The sequence below is a fragment of the Onychostruthus taczanowskii genome, unplaced genomic scaffold, assembly GCF_017590055.1.
Source record: "Onychostruthus taczanowskii isolate IOZ18803 unplaced genomic scaffold, ASM1759005v1 scaffold10, whole genome shotgun sequence".
Classification (NCBI taxonomy): Eukaryota; Metazoa; Chordata; class Aves; order Passeriformes; family Passeridae; genus Onychostruthus; species Onychostruthus taczanowskii.
In genome coordinates, this window is record NW_024496526.1 from 3,689,432 (window position 1) to 3,712,572 (window position 23,141).

The following is a 23,141-nucleotide window of genomic DNA, read 5'->3' on the forward strand; positions in this document are numbered from 1 at the left end:
GCATCCTCTCCATGAAGAGGAGGTAGGACTGAGCACAGGGAGGGGAATCCAACATCCCAAGCTGAACACAAAGGCTTGCTCCCAAGGTGTGTCCATCAGATGATTGAAGGCCAGGAAAGCAAGTCAGGGGCAAAGCTCTCCAAATGCTTGTGCAAGATTGTCTGCAGTGAAGCCAAAGGGAGATGTATAACCTCATACTGATTGATGAATGCCCATGTCCTAGAGTAAGTTTCCTTTAGGGAAACATTGAGGTTTTCAGAGGTGCTGCACTGGCTTCTCACTGCTTTCTTTGCTTTGTAAATTCCAGATGCCAGAGCAGCGTTGCTCTTTGCCTGGGGCAGAGGGAGAGGAGCAGCCCAGTCTGAAGCTCTAATCTATGGGTCCTGCCCGGCTGCAGGCACCACCTCCAGGGCTGCTTCTGCACTGGGGAGGAAACAAAAGGGAAGCATGACAGCCTCATTCACTTGCTAATAGGCTACTGGAAGAAAGACATCAAATCTACGATTACCATGCAAGGACACAGTCCAGCTTGCTAAGAACAGGGAAAAGAAAGAATGGCAAAGGAGGAGAAGAAATGGATTAAGTTTTCCACAAGCACCCCAAAATCCACGCTTCCTACTCAACAGGAGCCCCGGGAGGTTGAGCAGGGCTGTGACACCAAACTGTTGAACACGAATCAAGCACTTTTTTTGGCTCTGGTTAGAAAAATCCTTTCTTGCAGAGCTGCCATAGTTCATGTGCTTAGAGCAACAGTGTACAAAAAGAAGGGTTGGGGTTTTTTGGGAAGGAAGGTGGAAAAAAAAAAGAGCACAAACCCTGCACTGGGAAAGCCACACCGATGAGCTTGTTAACATTTGAAGAGACTGCTTGGCATGATTCCTTACACAGATTCCTGCCAAGAATTTGCAAGAGGAAAGTATATTTAGCAATCCAAGGCATGCCAAAGCCTTGACAAGAGAAAAAAAAAAACCCTTTTTGAATATGTGGAATAGCAATTAGACATTTTCTAAGCAGCCATTTTCAAAATGCATCCAGGCATCTAATAAGGGCACCTGAGGCATATCCACAACTCTGCCACACTCCGTGGCTCAAAAGACATCCGCTGAGATCAAATATTTGGAGGAAGGATGTGTTACCGATGGCAACTGCCCACTTCCAGAGCACTGGGGCCAGTTTCAAGCAGGCACCTCAAGCCGTTGGAAACACACAATCTCATGCCACTGCAAATCATTGTGTAGCATCCTTTAAGGAACCATTTCTCCAAGGAAAGCGGAGTCCCACTGCATTGCTGGGCAGCAGAGAGATGTCACCCACCCACTTCATTCATAGGAGCTGGGCCAGCTCTATGATGCAATTTTTCCCCATATGGAGCAGCTGAAAATCTAGGTAGGATGAGCAGCAGGTGGAAGCTAGGATAATACATAAAATCAGATAGTGTTTTGCAGCCCATTAAAGTGCTGCTCACATCATTCTCTAAATCTGGCTGCTTCTCTTGTTGTCTGAGTGTTCTGAGTTGCATGCAAAGCCAGCAATAAACTTCATCCCTGCTTTCTTTCTAGGGAGAGACGTAGAAAATAGTCCCAAGACAAGGTTAGCCTGCACCAGGAAGGTGACTCACCTGCATCAGTCACTCTTGTTCTGAAGTGCCATTGCAATCTCCTTGGGATACAGCATGGAGGAAGGAGCTGACCATACAAGAATAAAACATTAGATGGACATGAAAGTTAGAAATCACACGGGAATATGCTCCTTAAAACATGGTGCCCATTGCTTATAACTGCCAGGCTGTGTTGCAGTCAAATTCCTAAGACACCAAGCCAAAAGGGAGCACCTGCACACAGGCTGAGTTCACACCACCCTTAAGTCAGGACATGCAGAAAGGGCAACCAACCCCTGTAGCTGGGGTTTCTCAGTCCTGTAAGCCCTAAACTCCCAGTCTTTAATATGGGGCATAACACCAGTTATGCTCCCAAGTTATGCTCCCAAGACATAGCATCATGATCCCCTACACACCAAACAAGGTGTCGGTGACCAAGAAGGGGCAGGAAGCATAAAGGGTTAAAGCCAAAACAATTATTTTGTTTTGGAAACAAATAAATGCTTAACAGAAATCAGAATGAGGATATCTGCCCTGAGCTTGTTCAGTTTTTATTTCCAAGTTTCTTTGGGCTCCTGAAACACCTTTTGGTACCTGAAATGCCATGCTTATTACAGCTACCATCCCCTTAGGGGGATGATATCCTTGATCCTGAAAGAAAAATCCCATGGGACTGACAGATTGCTCTGAGAAGGAAGTGCCCTTCTCACTTGCTCTTCAAAAGCAACCAAGATAAACTAACCTGCACAGCTACATCTACAGAACATTCAGTTAGATTTTAAAACCTCAGTTTCCATCAAACCCTTCTCCAATATCCAGAGCTGTTGTTATCCAGATGGGTCTGGCATTCCCATAAACTCACACCTTCCAGGATAGGTATCAGCTCTCTGCTTCTACAGCATCTAAGACAACACTATCAAAGTTCCTGACTAAGGCTTATCAGCAAATGTACTGAAAGCAGTAAGCAATATTGGTTAGAATTCTTGTTTTCACCCTAGATTCCCAGAGGAAACAACAAATTTGGAGGCTCACCTGGCCGAATCACATAGTTGTCAATACAAATTTCTCCTAGTATATACACAGCATTTGGACTGAGCACTGACACAAATTCAGCTTTGCTAGAGGTGACAAATGACTGCAAAATCCTCACGTCCAACCTGCCCGTTCCTATTTTAACCTCCTGATGTCGTTTGTGACAGGCAATGGAAAAGACTGCCATGGTCAGTTCTGGGGGGAGCCGGAGCCGCGGAGCCGAGCCGCTGCGGCAGGAGCCCAGGCGCGCAGAGCCGGCCGGAGGGGATGCAGCGCCGCGCAGCAGAGCGGCAGTGGCGCCCGCTGGCCGCTCGCTGCATTGCCGGCGCATCCCTCCGCCCCGCCTCGAAGAGTCACCCACACAAAATGCCTCTGCCCAGGAGCACGCCGGGGTAACACGGCACAAGAAGCCCAGGGGATCTGCGGGCACAGCCCATCCCACAGGGATTTAGGTAGGACCGCACAATCCAGGTCAAAAAGGTCGTCTGCGGTGAATACTTTATGGGTGGAGACGTGAATCTTGACTCTGTGTTTCAGAAGGCTGGTTTATTATCTTATGATATATATTATATTGAAATGCTATGCTAAAAACTATGCTAAAAGAATAGAGAGAAAAGGATTCATCAGAAGGCTAGAAAGAACAAGAAATGGAATGAATAAAAAAGACTTGTGACTCTCGAGAGTCCGAGCCAGCTGCATCTGTGATGGGCCATTAATTAGAAACAACCAACATGCACCAATCACAGATGCACCTGTTGCATTCCACAACAGCAGATAGTTATTGTTTACATTTCTCTCCTGAGGCTCCTCAGCTTCCCAGGAGGGAAAAATCCTAGCAACGGATTTTTCATAAAATATCACGGTAACATTCGTCTCACATCCTTATCTTCTCTTTGTATTTCTACCCTGCCCAGCTCCCACCCTCTGCAAATATATATCCAAAGGGTAACTAATAACCTCCTCAACAGGAATAGAAGTCATCTCAGATAAGATACCAGTGCAGCCATCCTGGCATATCAACACAGTGAAACATCCTCTGCACTTGTTAATGAATAGCCATTCATACTTCACAGCAGTTGAGACAGCTTCATCAGAAACCTGTAATTCAGTTACGACCTCTGCATTAATGAGGAAAGCACAGAGGTGTGCAGAGTCATGTCTCACCACATGGAAATGTGGCCCAAGCACACTGAATCAAGAATAAAAAGCAATATGCAGAACCACACTGTCCTCCATGAGAGGAAGCAGAGGGGCAGGGGCTGATCTCTCTGGTGATCAGCAATAGGACCCAAAGGAATGTAATTAAGTTGTGTCAGGGAGGTTTAAGCTGGATATTAAGAAAAGGTTCTTCACCCAGAGGGTGGTTGGGCACTGCAACTGGCTTCCCAGGGAAGTGGTTACATCACCAAGCCAGTTGGGATATGAGGATATGCAGATTGATATGAATGACACCAGATACCTGAATACATTGACTTTAGTAAGGGAAATCTGAAGCACCAAATTAAAAGGAAAAACAAAAAGTTTGGAAAACAAGTTCAGGGTCACTGAAGTCAAACTTGTGAGCCACAGACTTTTGGCAACTTGGGAAAAAGTTCCTACTTAGGTCCAGCTTTGAATTAATCTTTTGAAGATGTCAGGCTCATTCATGAATCATTATTGCTGTGGCTTATCACTACCCAAATCCATGTAAAGCTTAATTTGGAGTAAGAATAAGCAACCCTTCTGCTACTTCCTTGCTATTTTTCCTCCAGCAGAAAAATTTGTTTATAAATTTTGTTAATAACCAAAGTTATTAACAAGACTTTTTTGTCCTGACCTATATTGTTAGGGATGGGAGATGCGGCCACCAAAAACCCCCCTGATAAAACCAAATTGAAAGTCACAAGTCAGACCATAAAAGATACTCCAGCATCTTGACAATTTAAATGGATTATTTGGAGGCAATTATTAACTCTAATAGCAGCTTTTTCACCAAGACTGAATGTCCAAAGGATGAAAATTTATTGTTGCAACTCAGTATGGATTAGGCGACTCAAACATCTGGACATGAGTGTGAGATTCACATTTTTTTAATTTGAAAGAAATAGTGAGAGAAGTAGAGAAAAGAATTGTTAAAATAATTTTTATATTGTATTCTACTTTGATACAAACACAGGTGTAGTAAATGAGATAAGAATTGTTTTGATCATTCTTTTCTCTGCTTCTCTCACTGCTTCTTTCAGGTTCAGAGAATGTGAATCTCACACGAGAGCCACACAACAGAACATGCCACAGGCTGTGGTACACAGCTGTCTGTGGGTGGTGCTGAAGGATTAGCAGCACCAGCCAGCAGCAGAGCATGAGCTGCTTTTACCATTACAGTCAAAATGCTCTTTCTCTCTCCATCTTGCAGCACATGGCCCAGTCCCTTGAGGAAATGGGAGGGCAGAGAGATGTTTTATCTGTTCTGTCTTCCCCACCTTACATCTGCCCATTCCTCCACTCGTGGAGCTCCATGCTGTTCCTCAAAGCACAGATGTGAAGGACATACCAAGATGAGCCAAGCTTCTTTAAGTTAAGCTTTCCTCAGATTCACCTCAGCGCATTCAAGCAACAAAATGTGCAATTAACTAGAAAATAAGTGGTTTTTAATGGCTTCACCAGTAACCAGGGCCACTCAAACTACTGGATAGCACTACTAGTGTCTCCATAGATACACCTGTAAATACAGAACAGTGCACCGGGTTTGCATGGCAAGGTTTTGGCAATGGGAGGGCTACAGGGGCAGCCGCTGGGAGAAGCTGCCAGAAGCCTCCCCTGTGTCTGACAGAACCAATGTCAGCCCACTCCAGCACGGACCCACCGCTCACCAAGGAGGAGCCCATTGGCAGTGATGGTAGTAACAGATTAAAGGAGAAAACAACCCAAAAGCAATGGCAGCCAGAGGGGAGTGAGAGAGGAACAGGTCTGCAGGTACCCAGGCCACTGCAGCAGAAACAGGAGATGCTACAGGCACCTTTGGGAGACTGAAATTGTAAGGGTTAATGATGCAAACAATCAGCCTTTTCAAAAGCAGCTGTGAGGTGCACAACTTTAAACCAGCTTTTGTTTAGCAACAAACTGTTTTTGAGCCAGATGAGGGAGAAGGGCATTAAGAAGCAGATCCTTCAAGATGGGAATATGCTTTTTATAATGCAAACACCCTCCCTTACACCACTGGCAGAGATGTAAAACTCTTCCTCCCTTTCCCCTCTCCCCTGGAAGGTACTGGGACATTCACAAGCACACATAGACGTGACAGCATTCATTCCTGGCTCAGCTAGGATGATGTGAGGCAGCTGTCATGGCTTGGTCATAAACCATCAAAAACCCCAGAAGCACCCCTGGACCCATTTAGGGCCTGGACTGCACATGACCCACGATGTTACATCAGACACTGGAAAGCCCAGCCCCTTCAGGGGAGGAACCTGGGCATTCATTCCCACCACACCTGAAGGTACTCACCCAGTGAACTTTTGTGTTTCAGAGGCTCCCCCTCCCCCCACAGACCAACACTGTCACCATCACCTACACTAAGGGACACTGAAGTCACCCACAATCAAGTCTTTGTCACTGGATCCCTGGGTGGTGGTATTTTTCGTATTTTCCTCTTTTTTACCCATTATTTGCTTATATATGTATTTTTTATACTTTTATGTTGCTATTTCTATAGCTGACCAAAACAGCTACATACCTCGATTCCACTGCAACCAAATGATTCTAGAACAAATCTGCCACCCCAGTCCTACAGCCCAGGAGGGCTCCATGCTGAAGCAGGGCTGTCCAAAGGAGGCTGTGACACTGTAGGAAGCCTTAGTGCAGCAGGCCTGTGGCAGGACCTGTGCCCTGCAGAGAGAGGAGCCCATGCTGGGGCAGGTTTGCCAGGACTTGACTCCATGAGGGACCCACGCTGCAGCAGAGGAACTGAGAGGAGCCCTTCCTCTGAGGAAGCTGGAGCAGCAGAGTCAGCATGTGATGGACTTAGCCCCCATTGCTCATCCCCCTGTGCAGCTGCTGAGGAGGGCAAGAAAATCAAGAGTAAAGTTGAGAGTGGGAAGAAGGGAGGGGTGATTGGAATTAACATTTGGTTTTATTTCTCATTATCCTACTCTGATACAACTGGTAATAAATTAAACTGGTTTCCCCAAGTCAGGTCTGTTTTGCCCATGACAGCAGCTGGTGAGGCATCTCTCCCTGCCCTTATCTCAACCCACAGACCTTTCATTCTATTTTCTCTCCCTTGTCCAGTAGAGGAAGGCAGTGATGGTGCAGCTTTGGTGGACACCTAGCACTCACCATACATAACAGACAGGACTTCTTGCAGAAAAGACAAAAATTATTCCATGCCATCATCACCCTTTTATTGATAAAAGGATAGATCTTGACAGTGGAGAAAAAAGGATGTTTCACAAGGAGAACAGGAAGTAGCTTCTACTGGTCTTTCAGTTCCTTCAGTCTTCTGATGGCAGATTTGACTGTCACTGCAGAGGTGGTACTGGAGGAAGAAGCAGAGTCATTAGAATGTGGCAGAACCACTGTGCTGGTGTTGTTTATTTTTGAGAAAGCACTTCTCACTTCAAACTGTTATCATCTGACTGTGCCTGTGTCAAACAGGGTCTAACTCCACTTTTACTTTCCCGACAACAAAGCGTAGGCCTGGCTCCACAAAGCACAGGAACTTCTCAGGCTACAGCCCAAGCCAAACCTCCCAGTCATGCACCGACCACGCGCACCAGCGTGTGGGCTCAGATCCCTCACGACTGCTACGCGTGGGGCAGGAGTGTCCTCTACAGAACTGTGGGGGAAGGAGCAAGGATGGGGAGGAAGCAACAGCATCCTCACAATAAAGGTTATTTATAATTCCATTTTTTTTTGCTTTTACAACGAAAGGAAAACATGAAAATAACTTTTCTTGGAATAAATCTGGCTTTGTCTATTGCAAAGAATAGCAATCAAATTGACTTTGATCCACAGCAATGAAATTTTAACAGAACAGGCAACTTCCCCCATCACTATCTCAAGACAGATCTACTTAATGATCAGTAGATCAAAATTAAAAGAAAAAAAAAGTCAAAAGCTGTATTATGCTACAGCTATGTGAGAATAAATACTGCTTGGAGCTTCTTCATTTCCTTACTTGTAAGTCCAGGCACCACCAGCAACTGTCTTCATGCAGGATCCGCAGTGCCAGATACCCACAGCCTTCCTCTTCATTTTGGTCTGGAAAAGAAGAAAAAAGGAAAAAAATAAAGTCACTCTCCATCAGCTGAAAAAGCCAAACAAGAAACTTCAGGCAAGGTCTTCACAGCACTCCTATAAGCCAAGTTTAGACAAGAAAGGGACAGGCAATGCTTTTACTCAAATTCTGCAGACACTTCTGAAGCACTTTTCTATTCCGATATGAACTGGATAATTTCCCAAGGCATAATCAAAACTTCAGCTTATTTTGAAGGAGAAAAATAGCAAGGAGCTACCTTGGTTATAACAAGTGATATTCTCACTGGTTTGGTGTTCATGTAACACCACTGTTCCCAGGACTCCCGGGCAAGCCCAGCCTGCTCAACCCAGACCCACTTCCAAGAGCATCTGAAGAGTGAGTGGTGGGTACAGAACTGCCTCCCCCAGGCAGGGATCCCTCACCTTGCAGAGGTGACAACAGGCTTGCCCACACCTATGCCTGATTTAGGCAGCTCTGCAGACAAGACTATCAACATTCTCCCTTCATACATGAAAGGCAGCAAGTTAAAAACAAACAAAAACCCAACAACAAATCAAAGCAAGTAAAAACCCCATGACGAGAATATTTTAAAATTTCCAGACACTTCAAAGATTCCTACTCTGCAGACTGCAATAAAAATATCTGTGCAAAGCATAAGCTGACGGACCTTTCAAACTGTCAGAAACTAGATTTAACAGCAGATTTTAATTATGTACACACACAGTTAAGATTACTTCCTATCAGAAATTCTTCCCCATCCAGAGTTATACAACACACCAAAGTAAGCAACTGCCACCAGAACTTTAAAGTGGGAAAAGCAAGCTCTGTTCCTCTGCCAGGTATGCTGTAAAAAGTTACTGAAGAGGAAAAAAAGTCCAAGTCAAGCCTTAATTATCGAGATAACAACTGTCATGCTTTAATTCTGCCAGGTCAATTTTATTAATTTTGTAAAGCATATAACATGGCAACATTGCTCACTCTTTTGTATCATGAAATGTAATAATGTTTGTTTTCATTTAACTGCTGTTAAACACACACGTGAAATGTCTACTCTCTTTTTCAAGGACTCTGACAGCAGCCCAAAGCTCACTACACACTAGTCCCTGTCTTGGAACTAGGCACGTTTCTCTTCAGTGCAAAAATTACTGAAGCATCAAATCACCTTTCTAGCATCAGTAACAATGCGATTTTTAAAGACGTTTGAAGAGGGAAGGAGATCTCTCACCTTGCCGCAGAAGGAGCAGGTATACTTGGCATGCTGGCTGATTTCAATCTTCTTCACCATTTTCCTAAGGGATGCACCATAACGGGTCCCATATTTACCGACGATCCCGACCTTCTTGGTGCGCTTGGCCTGTGGGGAGGCAAACCAGAATGAGCTCCAGCTCTACAGAGACAGCCTTCTCCTCGCTGCTCCCCTCTCCCAGCACGGCAGCTGAGTGCTGAGCACCCTACAGCCGGGCTGCAGCCTCCCCTGCCGCTGGGAAAACTGAGGATTCACAGCGTCAGGGAATGCCTCAGGCTGCAAGGGACCACCTGGCCCAACCTGCCTGCTCAAGCAGCATGGGCACACGGCACAGGACTGCATCCAGACGGGTGCTGAGGATCTCCACTGACGGAGGGAGACCCCACACCCTCCTGCGCAGCCTGTCCAGGGCTCGGTCACTGCCAGGAAAGTTCTGCCCCGTGCTCAGGTGGGACTGCCTCTGTGCATGGGTTTCTGCCCGTTTGTCCTACGGCTCGCCACCACCGAGAAGAGCCCGGCTCCTGCCTCTTGACAGGAAAAGAGATATAGATTCGTAGGCTACTTTAACTATTTAATGATATATATTTATAGTGAGATCCCCTCTCAATCGCCTCCTCTGAGGCTGAACAGGCCTAACTCGCTCAGCCGGTGCTCGTGAGAGCTGTTCCAGTCCTGCAATCCTCCTCGCCGCCCTCCCCTGGAGCATTACCGATGGAACGCCACCGGGCTGGCGCCGGTACAGCCCCGCAGCTCCTGCCGGGGCACTTGGGGCCGCCGGGAGCGAGCAGAGCCCCGTCCGTCCCGGGGCCGGCCCGCGGTGGCACGGAGCGCTGCAGCCCCTCTGTCCCCCGCGCCCCGGCTGCCATTCCCCTCATCCCGGCCGCCTCCCTCCGGCCGCCCGAACCGAGCGAGCCGCTGCCGCAGCGTGGAGCCGGGGCCGGCTCGGTGATGCGGCGCACCCCCGGCCCCAGCTCCGCGCTGCCCCGGGCGCGCCCCGCGGCGGTCCCGGCGCGGATGGCGGCGGATGGCGGCGGACGGGCCCAACCTCACTCACCATCTTCCGCCGGCGCCGACACGGAGAGGGAAAGAGAGCGGCAGTGCGCAGGCGCGGGCGGGCCGGCGCGGGCGGAAGTGACGCGCGGAGCGCGGCGGCGGATGGCGGCCTGGCCTGGCGCGGGTGGCGGCGCGGCCCGCGGGAAGGACACGCTGCCACCGAGCGTGAGGGGCTCCGAGAGCCTGAGGGGCTCCCTCACTGCAGACACTGCCAAACGCCTGCGTGCAGGCCCGTGCCGTGTGCTCCGCCATGGCCCTGCTTCCAGCCTGGCCCAGCCTGCGGAGCCCGCTGTGGCACCCAGGCCGTGCGTGAGCGCCAGCGCCGCCCGAGCTCTGAGACCTGGGGCTCCAGCGAGGCAAGTCACAGCAGAAAAGGAGACGGGGCAGTTCCATTCACTCACCTCGTTTTTAAAGAGGATAAACAGCAGGTCAAAACAGGGACAGAAAACGTGCCCAGAACTGCAGAAAAAGTAAATAATTATATGTAAATCAGAAAGGGTGAATTCTTATCATAAAACATACCAGTCCTAAACCACGAGGTTTCAAGAATTTCCGCATCAGGTCAGGTCTTAACCTGATTTCCTAATTTCCTTGGGGTTACCCAGTGCTGAAACCACCAGCCCTGAAAGCCCTCGTGTGCTGCTTCAGAGGTGATTCCCAGCACCAAAACACGGAGGGAAAAATGCACCAGTGCCACCGATAGCCTGAGAGCTTTTCCATGCACAGAGGCAGCTACGGCTCATCCCCTCCTGCCAGGAGAGGGCCAGAGCTTCCCAGTACACCAAGAGAATTGTCCCCAGGTAATCGCTGCAGGTTGTTTTCCTCCATACCCACCCTGGCTGCCTTGAACAATGACAGCACTCTTCACCTGCAGTCTGTTTAGTGAAGAGGGAATCAAGGAATCGAGTGTACCCAGCCACTGTGTTACCTTCCCTGGCTGGGGTCTGTACTTCAAGAGATGCTCATGGACAGATGTCACATCCCTTCTTGGCGCTTGCTCTCAGGGTTTGAACACCAACATTTTTAATTCCCTCTGTCATGCCAGGCTTCTCATTCCCTGATCATCCCTGCAAGCTCTTCTGGCTCTTCTGGGAGCTGGTGGGCCAGAGCAATATTTGAGATGAGGGCTCAGCAAGACTTTAGGCAATGGTATTTTTATCTCCCTCAGTTGAATCAAAATTTCATTTGATATATCCTACGAATATATCTGCCCTTTTCAGATCCTCGTCACAATGATGACTCACAGGATACAGCTTTGATACCAACGTATTAGAAAACAGAAAAAAGTAATTTCCTTTGGCTGCCTAGTGACGATATGGTTAATAGAAATATAAACTGTCAGCCAACACATCCAGAGAATCTACTGCTACTCTCTGTCTGTATCTACAGAGTTCAGGTTTGCTGTGACAGTACAGCACATGGTCATATCCATCACCCACCATGTCAGAGAGCTCTGGCAACAACCAAACCAGCCACCCTGGGAGACAGCTGTTCCCAGCACTGCCAAAGCAGACACACATTTCCAAGGGGCTGAGAAGATAAAGGACACAGACAGGCCACCCCCTTGAACTCTTCAGCTCATGAAGCTAGCCAGCCTGGGGCATACAGAACACTTAGTTTAACTGCTCCAGCTTATAGTTGATATATTTTAACCTGTTGTTGCTGATTTAGCATCCTTCTTGAAAACACACAGGTGGGAGCACTGATGCAGGTGTACAAGCAGGCATCCAGCCACAGTAAGATGCTCCAAGATCCAGTGAGATGGGTCCTTCCCTTTCTCTGCTAGTTTTAGATAATGCCAAAAAGATACAGCTCTATCATCTTCAGCTGGCAGGTGCAAGAGGCCCAGGAGTGCTCCATGTTCCTGAGCCTGCTGTGAGTCTCACTGGCATCCTGCACACTGCCTTGCAGAGGTTCTTCAGCAAGCCTTGGAGATCCTGTCTGAGCCTGCTGCCAGCTGCCCAGCCACCTCCTCACCACATAAATGATGGACTAATGGTGCCATTGGGATAAGGCCTGCAGTCTCTCCAGTCCCTAGAAGTAATCACTAACAGCACTTTCCTGCTAGGTTCTTCTCCTCTTTTTCATGTAGTAAGGATAAAGTAGATCTCAGGTGTGTTTGAAAAACCTCTGTATCTGGGCAGCAAACCAGCTGAGATTTTATATGTCCTAACAAAGGGAAGGTTTCTCTGGCATTCCTCCAGCAGGGCTGGGATTTATCAACATACAGACAAGATGAATCAAGTTAATAAGAAGCAGAATTCTCCAAGGGTACTTTCAGTCTATCTCAGAAAAGTACTGTTTTGAAACAGCTGCAGCTTTACAAAGAACTACTTCTATAGGAGACAACAATATGGGTACACAAATAATGCCTTTTGCATTTTTTTTAGTCAGCAGACAGCAATCAGACCCCTTACTCAGAACAACCCACTTTGCAAGTAGAAAGATCACTCATCATACAGACAGACAGATAAAATACTCTGTGTTACAGATGACAGATGTTTAAAAATGTCAAAAAGCGTGTCTTCATCACCTGGCCAGCTGTTGAAGTAAGAGCAGTGATGGTTAAGTCTCAGCCTCAAACCCAGAGATAAAGCATTTCCTCCAGCTGCCCAGTCACAACACCCCTTGCTACTGCTCACACCCCAAAGCACCATCTGCAGTCACAAATGAAATGCAGTTCTCCACCCAGCACAATTGTACACGCAGCCTGTGGGGCATTTCCATGACGACACCAGCTGAAAATGGAACAATCAAACCCTTCAATGCAGGAAAAAATACCTAATGTTACCAGGTTGATCTTACAGCACAAACATTTTTCTCCTCTGCCTTGCAAGAGAGGTATTTTTGTCAGTGTCTGGTACTTGCACAGAGCCAAGCACATCACCTCCACAGCACGTCAGCTACTGGCCTCCAGGAGCTCAATGTAAGCCTTCAGTTTGCCACCTTTTCTACAGATCAGCTGTAAAACACAGCTAGGTGGGAGATGGAATGCTAAAATACAGAAAGTAGCAAAAGCTTGGGAATCACAGCTTAGAACAACTTATTATTTAAACAAGAGCAGAAGTCTGCCTGTGTCCCCTTCTCATTCACCTGTAGAAATCAGTCAAGTCTTGAAGAAAACACACACCCCCCCACCCCATCTCCCTGAGAAGTCAGGGTTAATCCCTGGCAGTCAGCACAAGCTTCCCCCTCCACTGATAGAAGAAGCACTTGCCATGGAGCAGGTCCTAATACTCAGCATGAGGCCAGAGATGAGCGTGCAGAGACAGGCATGTGCCTAAAACAGGCAATGCACACTTACTGGCACACAGCTACATTACTTAGCTCAAGGTGGTAACTTTCTCTTTTCTCTCCTCATCCCCACCTCCACAAAACATCAAGGTCTGTTTGGATCTTTTTTCTTCATGGCCAAACGGAATACCCAAGAGCCAGTCTGTGAGTGATCCAAGTAATGGCCCAATTTGCCAGTGAACAAACTCCTAGAAATACAGACTCTTGAAAACTGAAAACATTGTTAAAAACACTCTGCAGCTGCAGATGAGTTCGTTTTCTCAAGAGTTCTGCCCTGGGGACAGACAACCATTATCTGCTTTTTAAACAAAACAACTGTGGAAGCTGACATGCTGAAACACAGCAGAATGATATTTGCCCGTGTCCATTCAGTCACTGGCAAAACCAGGACTGCAAACCCTGCAGGCTGCCAGGTGTGTGCTGCACATCTGTCACACTGCCTTCTCATCCTTTGAGATGAAACATGCCAGAGATACAGAAAATTTGAAGTCTTTTATTTTCAAAAATTCAAAAAATACTATGTGATTGCTTTTGGTTTTTCTTTTTAATAAAAAAAAAATATATGTCTTAGCTGCTATTTTTAGCTGTCACCATTTACACTTCCTCAATACGCCGCTTTTTTTTGGGACTCACTGAACATGTCTCTGCTTCTCCGTCTTGCAAGGCACTGCCAGAGTCAAACTCACAGCCAGCATCAGCTGCCTCCAAAAACAAAACATCATCAGCATCATCTCTGCTCTCAGAGAAGGTCGTCTGGAAAAGGTCATAGATAGTCTTCTGCTTTGGATCTGGCTGAAGAAACAGAACAGAACAGGATCTACATCCACACTGTCACGTAAAACACAGTGAGCAAAATCAGAGGACACTCCCCTTACACAGTGCACATGTGTGTACAAATCATGCTATACATCATACACACCCATATGTATCTCATACATTATATACTCAAAGACATACATATGACATGGATGCTAACAGGTCTCCTTGCAAGCAGCAGGCTTGGAACTTCTGTGGAGAGTCCAAGCCAAGGTGTGGGTCCTGGGAGGAGTTGAGCAATCTGGTCTGTGGCATTCAAGGCAGAACAGGTGTAAGGTCACCTGTGCCAATCTAGATGTACACAAGCCAAAGCCCATTCAGCCTCTCCCAGGGACCACCAATGTTCTTTCAGGTCAATTACCTTAGGACAGTAATTAGCTGACTCAGCTGTTTCAGAGAAATTGGTTTCTGAAAGACCAGCTTCACCCAGCACTTTGATCTTCTCCTGAATCATTGGCCTAGGAGTGATAAACGGATATTACTGAAAGGAAAAAAATCAAGGACACAGCTTCATTTACTATGTGTAGATTAAAAAAGGATACAACTGGGAATAAAGATGGCTTTTCTACCAAACTTTGTTGGTTCCTTGACCTGTCCTGCTCTTGGTTATAATCACTGTATGCTGTCTTGAGATATCAATCCATTAAATTAGTAACAATTAGAGGATTTTGGGCTATAAACATTTGGAGAACACATATGTCCAATAGAGAAACTAGCTGACTGAGGCAACACCAATGGTATGAAGCCAGACTGAGACAATGCAGCTAAAAGGACTCCTAGCAGCCTGTGTGCTCAGTCTCTAAGGCAAGCAATGGTAAACCCCAAAAACAGATGCACCAGCATTTCAAGGATAATTCCCAATGTACAGCAGGAGGAAGAATCCATCACTGGCCCAAGAGGCTGAGAGGTCCCGGCCACACCTGCACACTGGACACTGAAAGATGCCAAGGCCACAGCACAATTAGTGCATTTACCAAATAGCCTTGTCCTCTTGTTCTTTTTCTTGTCTTTAAAAAGATGCCACTGTCCTTTAAAGAGCCATATTTCTTCCCCATTAAGCACTAATGACTGCACAGACAGCATTTCACAAATAAAGGCAGAATTACTGTCATTAACTTTCCATGAAATTTGGGTGATGCATCAGTTTCCAGATCCTTGCATTGTAGGGTTATAATTACTTGCCATCATGATATTCTGGGAACTGCACAAGTTCACTTAGTTCATTCATTCCTTTAAACAAGGTAATAAAGATGTAATTTTGGATTTAAATGAAGCAGCTGGTAGATAATTTCTTGCCATCATTTGCAGGTCAGCTCCCTTGCAGCACTAAAAATTCCTCATATCCTGTCCACCCCCAGATGTCAGATTCCCCAGCCCTAAGGACTAATGTCCACTGGTAACTCTCACAGGAGCCAAAAAGCCTCACACCACAACTATCCAGAGGTGGGTCAATGGCACCTTTTTAACCTATCTGAAGGGCTCACTGAAGAGCAAGAGGAAGGCAGCAGTGCAGTCCTCCTCCACAGCTCCCTGTCCGAGCACACAGCAGCCCGACTGCTCATCAGAACTGATCTACAATACAATGAACCATCTCCAGTGTCTGCTGACTTCGTTTACAGTACCCTAGCACAGGAATGTTCTGGGCTGGTATCTAAGACAATTCCTCCTCCTTACACAGAGACTGTGAAGGTTTTAGATGCATCAGCTCTCCCAGAATTTCTCTTGAGAGCCCTTTCTTTGTCAGATAACTACTTTTATTCCTCCTGCTTGTCAGCCACTCAGTCATGTCTACTGCAGCCAGACCATGCCACCAGCTTGCAGCAGCCCTGGCACATCTTGATCCTTCCCTCACAGGCTGTGGAAATCAGCATTAACCCCTCTCACCAAGTACGTTACAGTGGAAACACATGTCAGGAGAACCAAAGTGAGCCTTTCTCACTTCTTACCATAAGTAGTCATCTGCTGTGCCTTTAGCCACCAGGTAGTGAACATTAACAGAGCTGGTCTGTCCAATTCGGTGTGCCCGATCTTCTGCTTGGATCAAAATCTTAACGTAAAAACATGACAGAAAGTGAAAACTGCAACATCTGAGAAACAGTGTAAGCACCAGAGAACAGAGGATATCATTTCTTCTGCTTAGCAACTCTTTCTTATCTGGATCCTGTTAAGACCTGTATTCTCAAACAGAGTAAGCCAAGTAGTAATCTGGTACACCAGGTTCCCAAAAGGCACTGAACAGTTTTCCAAAGTAGATGGCCAGCGCTGATATTGCACCTTTTCAGGTGTTGGCTAAACAAACCCTTAAGAGCTCTGTCAAATAAAGACAGAAGCCTGTTTCCCTTTTGTGCCACCTTCCCCTGCCAGCAAGTTGTGTAAACCAGCCTCACAAGTACAAGCCCAACTACCTGTGGTTGCAGAGCCAGCAGACATCATAAAGAGACAAACCCCAAAGTTACCTGCCCGTTATATCTCTTAATCAGCAACATTTCTGCTCTCCAGGGAACATCCCACCCTTGTCCCCTCCAGGACACTCACCCCTGGGTTCCAGAAGAGCTCTGCAAACACCACCAGATCTGCAGCAGACAATGTCAGGCCCATGTTTGCAGCAGTGAGGGAAAGGACAGCCACAGCCTGCTTCTCTGAGAACTGGAACTTCTGGCACAGAGACTGCCGCTCAGCTGAAGATGTGGAGCCGTCGATGCGAATGTGCTCGACATGCTGTGAAAAGGCAGAAGATGCTGTTCAGAGACCTGGTGTCCTCTTTCTTGTATACTCCTTCCATGTTTTAGTGCATCCCACATCCAGTGCTGCCACTGAGCTAAGTCACCAGTGCCACTGTTGGTTATAGTCCAGAATGTTATCTTAAATCTTTCTTCACACTGCTCCAGCATGCTTTAGGAGCATCAATGGAAATCTCACATGAAAAGTTAGACAAACAAGAGAAGTCAAGAGAAATGACTGGCAGGTCTATCAACTCTCCCTACAGTATCATCTCAGTTCAAAAATGCAAGAGCATCACAGAGGTAAAGGCTGGCAGGGATGGTGGGCTTGGGTAGTCCCATTCTCCCTCTCAGGAAAGCCTAGAGAACAACGGCTACACAGGGTAACACAAGAATTCACAAGCTCCAGGGCAGACAGTGGAATTAAAGAACATTCAATACAATAAAAGCCATTCAGCTAATACAGAGTGCATGTTGTGAGGCATTCACCCTGACAGCTCAGCTCCCTTGGTGAAGGGCACTCTCAGAAGCACAGCAAGTAGAAATCATCTCTGTCACTGACTGCCCTAAACTATCTGATCAGCCATAAATCCAGGGGGCTGTTCAACAACTTTGAACCTGGAACAGTGATAAAGTTAAGACAAATCAGTCACTTACTTTCTTCTTCAGCTCTGCAACTACTGCATCCAGCATTATCTTGTGATGAGCAAACACCAGGAATTTATTATTCCCGCTTTCCAGTAACTCCAGGATGTACTCTCTACATGAAAAAGGAAAAACACCAAAACACTATAAAATTATGTGCTGAGAGAATACAGACTTTGCTCATAACAAATTTTGAAGATACTGCCCATTTATACACAAACACTAGGAAACAGGCTAGCATAAAAAGCTGCAGTGAAGTGCAAGCAGCAAGTCAAGTCTTCTATAGATTAAAATACAGAAAGGAAAATTCCCTCAGTTTTTCTTCATCACAAGCAGACAGCTGCCTACATTATACTTGGGTGTCAAAGAGAATCAGTTTATTATATCCTACTTGGAAGATGACATTCCAGGCCAATCGACTGAAGGTCATCTACACTTAATTACAATCTCACTCACCCATCTGTATTTCTAACTTCTGTACAATCACAATACACTAAAGTAATCTGTATGCAGTTAAACTTCCTGGGTTTACTTGGGATTGTTTTTACATCAGAAGAAAACACCTCTAAACATATTGATCAGAAAAAAAATACCTTTTCTTGCAAGGGTTCCCACTGACAATTTACTCCAGCTTAAATATCTAAATTTGTCAGCTATTTCTAGGAGTTATCCACATGCATATAGGCTAATGGCCAATAAGAGGCAACAAGGCTCCTTTTAAATGACTTAAATGAAAACATTCCCATGGACTAGCAGCAGAGCTACAGAACCCATTTCTATGTAGTAACTTGTATTACAATCAGGTCAACTGGAGCCTGAGGAACACTTTTAAGCCCATACAGATGATGTCATTTTTTCTTTGGAACAGCAAAGTTGTTGAGAAGATCAGGAATACCAAACCTTTACTAAAGTCAACACACCTAGGTCAGCAGCAACTGTCACAAAAGTCCTAGAAGGATTTCTAGCACTTTATTAAGACAGCAGACAACTTTGCAGGGCTCATAATATTCAGATCCCCATTACATGACAATATTATTTTAATAAAGAAATCTGGGAGAAGTGGGGCTGCAGTATTTGAAAACAAGTATCAAAGACAACATTCAGAGGAGTAAGCAGATGCCAACCAAAACATCACAATCATTTTATATCTCATTCCCACATTCTATTTAACAAATGGCAAGTAATTTCAGTGGAAGCAATGGAAGATAAGACATTAAGGGTAGGAAGTGCTGATGATCACAGGACAGTATCATTAGTTAGATGGTACTGTACCTTAGCAGCTTGTAGTAACTGATATTTCAAATGCTATTAAACCCTAGGAAAAATGGACTACTTCCTACTAGAGAGTCAAATAAACAGCACTTTATGGTTTTATATTCAGTTCACACTTGTAACTGAAATAAAAACACAAAAGTCTTGTAACTGTTCACTAACATAAAAGGAAGAAACTCTTCTACAGAAATGAATGCTGGGACTATGAAGTACAATTCTGTGCCAAACAAGAAAATTTTGCAGCAAGGTCTGTGACTGAGAAATCACACAGTGCACACAGTACTTGGTCCTTACATTCCACAGTAATTGGTCCTTACATTCAGAGAGCTGTGGAAAGTAAACCATTTTCATATTATTACCATATTACGTATTAGAAAGTTATGCTATGACCTAAAGCAACTCCTTTGCAGTCTCAGCAAAAAGGCTAAGGATGAAAGGACACAGAAAGGCATTACTTGTAGGGAAGAAAGAGTTAAAAGCACACCTGTGGTACAAAAATTTTACTACTGAGGTCCCACACGAGCCCTGTGGAAGAGCCAAGAACTTCAGTGGGAGCTGTGAGATTCCTAGAGCACACTACAACTAAAGCTAACCCCATCTCCTAAGCTTTTTGGTTCAGTATTTCCGCTGCAGCAGAACTGCAGTGTTTGTCTTCTCAAATTCTGTTGATGCTTTTAGTTTCATTATTTCCCTGCTCCTTAAATTGAAAAAGGGTCCAGGGAAAAAGGGTCCTTGAAAAAGACCAGGGAATTTGATCCAAGCCCCATACACAAAGTCATTCTAAATGGTTCAAATGACAGTATAGATTTGTATCTGGAATGAAATCAGAAGACTTATTTAGCCAAAGAAGCCCAAGAGAAGAAAATGCTTAGTGCATTGTAATTACAATCAAGTTTTTCTAGGCTGACTTGAGGCTATGCTTCATGTCCCTGAACTGTTATCTCTAAGGCACTGTCTCTCTGTTCTCAGCAGAAAACCATGTTTTACTGGGCAAGAATGAAGCAGTGACACGGAGCTTACACGACTGAGTGGATTTTAGCTTCTGCTGTTCTGCTGAAGTAGACAAGAAGAGCTTCCTTCTCCTGTTGTTTCTGTAGAAGGAAGAGATAAACAAATTTGAGTCTCAAAAATGCCTTTTTTCCTTCTTGCTTACAGATATTTCTGCTGCTGCCAATAAACACTTTGCTAGGAAAAAAAATCAGCCTAAAAAAGCACAACAATAGAGGCCTGGGCGGGAAGTCTCCTACTCGCCATTAGGTACAGCAGATACTCACACAGCCCTGACACCTCCCTCCCTACCTCCTACTCAACTCCTACCAGCTGGATGACAAGTGTATCACAAATGGAGCTGTAGTTGAGAAAGCGTGTCCCAGCTAAAATGGCAAGGAAAAACACCCAAGTTCTTACAGAACTGTATTAGCAACCTAGGAGCCTAGAACATGCATTTTCCACACAAGGAAAACAAACAAGAAAAGCAAAAATAAACTCTCTGCATTTTTGGCTACTGCTCAGTTCACAACACAACTCAAATAAATCTGTTTTTGTAGGCTGAATGAGATTGCAAGGCTAGACAGGAGAGTAGGTAGAGAGGCAGGAGATATGAAAGACAATTAAAAATTACTAACAAGAAAGAAAAAAAGAGAGGAAATGGTATTTCATACAAAGGGACAAAGTAGACCACTTAGATCAAAAGCAAATCAGGCTGAGCTAGTTTTGCTTGTGCTGTGCACTCATTTAAAACTGTGCCTTCACATAAAGGTGTGGGTCTGACTTTTGGAACTCAGGGTACCCTTTTTTTCACAAAAAGGTTTTTTAAAATAAAAGTACCTGAAGCAGCAATGGCTCATTGTGAAAATAAGTTTCTGACTTACACTTTCATATCCTTTGGCCATCTTCTTTGCTTCAGCTGCCAAGGCAGCTTTGGTCTTTGCACTAATGCGTTCAGGAGCCACCACAACCATTTTGCGTTGCTTTGCTGGAAGCTGGGAAAGCACATCTGATTTCAGACGTCGGATCATGATGGACTCTTCCAGCAAAATTTTCAGTTCAGTTAAGTTGGATGATCCAGAATAGTCCCAACCCCATGGCATCTAGGAAAGATCAAAGCAGTTAATAAACTTCTAGGGAATCCGGACAACGCAAGAACTGAATGGTCAGCAGGAGATTTGACAATAATGGCAATAAGGTAGAAGCATACAAACTAATCCACTCAACATGGAAAGGTTACTTACAAGCTCCCCTTCTTCCTATCTACAAGAGCCCAGGGAGGTGCAGGAAGGAAGACTATGCAGAAAGGTGGCAGGAATCCCTTCTCCAGCCCTGTGTCCTGATACTCACTTTCACATAGCAAGGAATTGCAGCTCTCCGCTTGCAGCTTTGAGCAGGCCAAAAGAATTCACCACAGTTCTATGCATGCACATTTATCTCAGCTTTAAGCAGAGAGACACACAGAAATATTCTCTAACAGCATGAGGACAAACATCCTTAACCCAGATGCCTCCACAGAGTTGTTACACTTGTCTGACATGCTAGGTCAGAAGTGCGTGTTCTCCACTGTGACCTGACTCCTGCTCTGCTCCCTGGCATACTCTATTTCTGCCATTACTGTGTTTGGCTCAGACTCAAGCTAAACAGAAATAAACTGTGGCCCAGAAGACATTTCTCCAAACATTGTTTCTTCAAAGCATCATCACTTCAAAGCTCCTCTGAACAAGACATTCATTTACTCCTCCTTGAAGCACTCCTCTGAACCTGGCCTATCCTCCAAGATCCTGTGTGCAAGCAATATACACATGTTCAATTAATCTCAGCTCATCACTTCTCCTACCAGCAACCCTACAGCCTATCTTTTGTTCACTGAGAAAGAACAACAGTGGCATCAAAATTGGTACATTCCCCAAAAGAAGCATCTTTCAAACATCTGTCTTCCAGAGAATAGACCAATACAGTTTTAATGCTAAAGCAAGGGAAAAACAAGGAAACCTTTCTGCTGCAATTTCACAAATAAGTATAGGGAATACAGCTACAGGAATACCAAAGACCAAGGTGGGGAGAGAGGTGACTTCTCATAGCTCTAGTTCTAAATAATATTGGCAGTGTCCAAATATACAACCTTGGTCTTGGAATAACAATTCAAAGTAAGCCACTACATACACCCTCCTGAAATGCATATAATGGAGATTGTGAGGAGACTCAGCACCTTGATCAGCTACATTAATTGATAAAATAGACTTAATATCTATATTGATTTTGTCTTCCCCAAGAGAAAACTGCTACAACACATAAAGAAATGGAAGCAAATGAGAAAGATTCACTGCATCCTCCATCTTCTCCTAGTATGCATGAGGCAAAAAATAAAACATACCAGCCATAAGTTTAGTCATGCTACTGACTGTATTAAGGGGCGGTGCTTGGATGAACTGGGATGAGAACATGCTGTGGGACAGGACGAGGAGGAATCAAAAAGCTTATAGGGAAGACCTCTCTGGTATCCAAAAGTGAATGCTCCTACTTCAGGTTGAGATAAAACAATCTGCAATCCTATTGCCATATTGTACTGATGTGAACCATTAACTGACTTCAGATTCTGATTCTTATGGCCATCATTAAACTCATCTGACTAATCTATTCGTATGTAATTACGGCACCATCTGATTAGCTACAGTTGGTTCATTAAAGCAGGAAACAATTCAAACCCTTAATACATAGCCAGATTGAATCCTGTAGAATTAAAACTTTGGCTCAGCCCAGTAGTGTAGGGCTAGATCTGGATCTCAGCCAAGCCCTCAAAAGACCAACATGAGTATCACTTCTCTGCTTTCCTGAAACCAAGAGTGCAAGACAGATGTATCCCTCAGGTCCACAGACAGCTAGCTCAAGTCTACCAGGGTTTATTAGCTTCAGGCATGAAAGCTGACACTGCTGAGCCACAGCCTTTATGCTCCCTTTCTGCATTTCTCAGGCTCTGTGGGCCCAGCAGAGCACATGGACAGAAACAAGAAGGACCCCCCTGGTGCTGTGCCCAGCCTCCAAAGCCCGCTGCCCACACTGCTCAGCGCACTGGTAGGTGAGTAGGAAGGACCAACATGATCAGGCTGCTCCGCAAGGCCTCCTGTGGGGCCTGGATATCCCTTGGGCTACCGCTTTCCACTTAAAAGCCTGTGTTTTCCCACTTTCCACTTCCATAACAAGCAAGTATACATATTCTTTGTGTCCACGTAGCCAAACTGG

At 45.4% G+C, this 23,141-nt stretch overlaps 2 protein-coding genes across 4 annotated transcripts in view; both read right to left on the bottom strand.

Moving 5' to 3' along the window:
• Positions 1-6,986: 6,986 nt before the first annotated feature.
• RPL37A (ribosomal protein L37a) lies at positions 6,987-10,257 on the bottom strand. The gene is made up of 4 exons (XM_041407451.1): positions 10,166-10,257; positions 9,091-9,219; positions 7,785-7,867; positions 6,987-7,142 (listed from the first exon to the last, which is right to left on the bottom strand). Exons 1-4 carry the CDS (start codon positions 10,166-10,168, stop codon positions 7,079-7,081), a joined length of 279 nt encoding a protein of 92 aa, XP_041263385.1. The 5' UTR covers positions 10,169-10,257; the 3' UTR covers positions 6,987-7,078.
• Positions 10,258-10,346: 89 nt separating this feature from the next.
• The window catches only part of SMARCAL1 (SWI/SNF related, matrix associated, actin dependent regulator of chromatin, subfamily a like 1), a 39,010-nt gene continuing 26,215 nt past the window's right edge, over positions 10,347-23,141 (bottom strand). For 2 of the 3 annotated variants that reach the window (XM_041407432.1, XM_041407424.1), the window contains exons 11-17: positions 20,783-21,001; positions 19,932-20,002; positions 17,652-17,754; positions 16,810-16,992; positions 16,221-16,321; positions 14,636-14,732; positions 13,932-14,250 (exon numbers count right to left, since the gene is read on the bottom strand). In XM_041407432.1, coding sequence (XP_041263366.1) covers positions 14,053-14,250; positions 14,636-14,732; positions 16,221-16,321; positions 16,810-16,992; positions 17,652-17,754; positions 19,932-20,002; positions 20,783-21,001 — 972 coding nt within the window. In that variant the 3' untranslated portion in view covers positions 13,932-14,052. Of the gene's footprint in view, positions 10,624-13,931; positions 14,251-14,635; positions 14,733-16,220; positions 16,322-16,809; positions 16,993-17,651; positions 17,755-19,931; positions 20,003-20,782; positions 21,002-23,141 lie in introns of those variants that run through there. The other variant, XM_041407440.1, reaches the window with a different exon arrangement.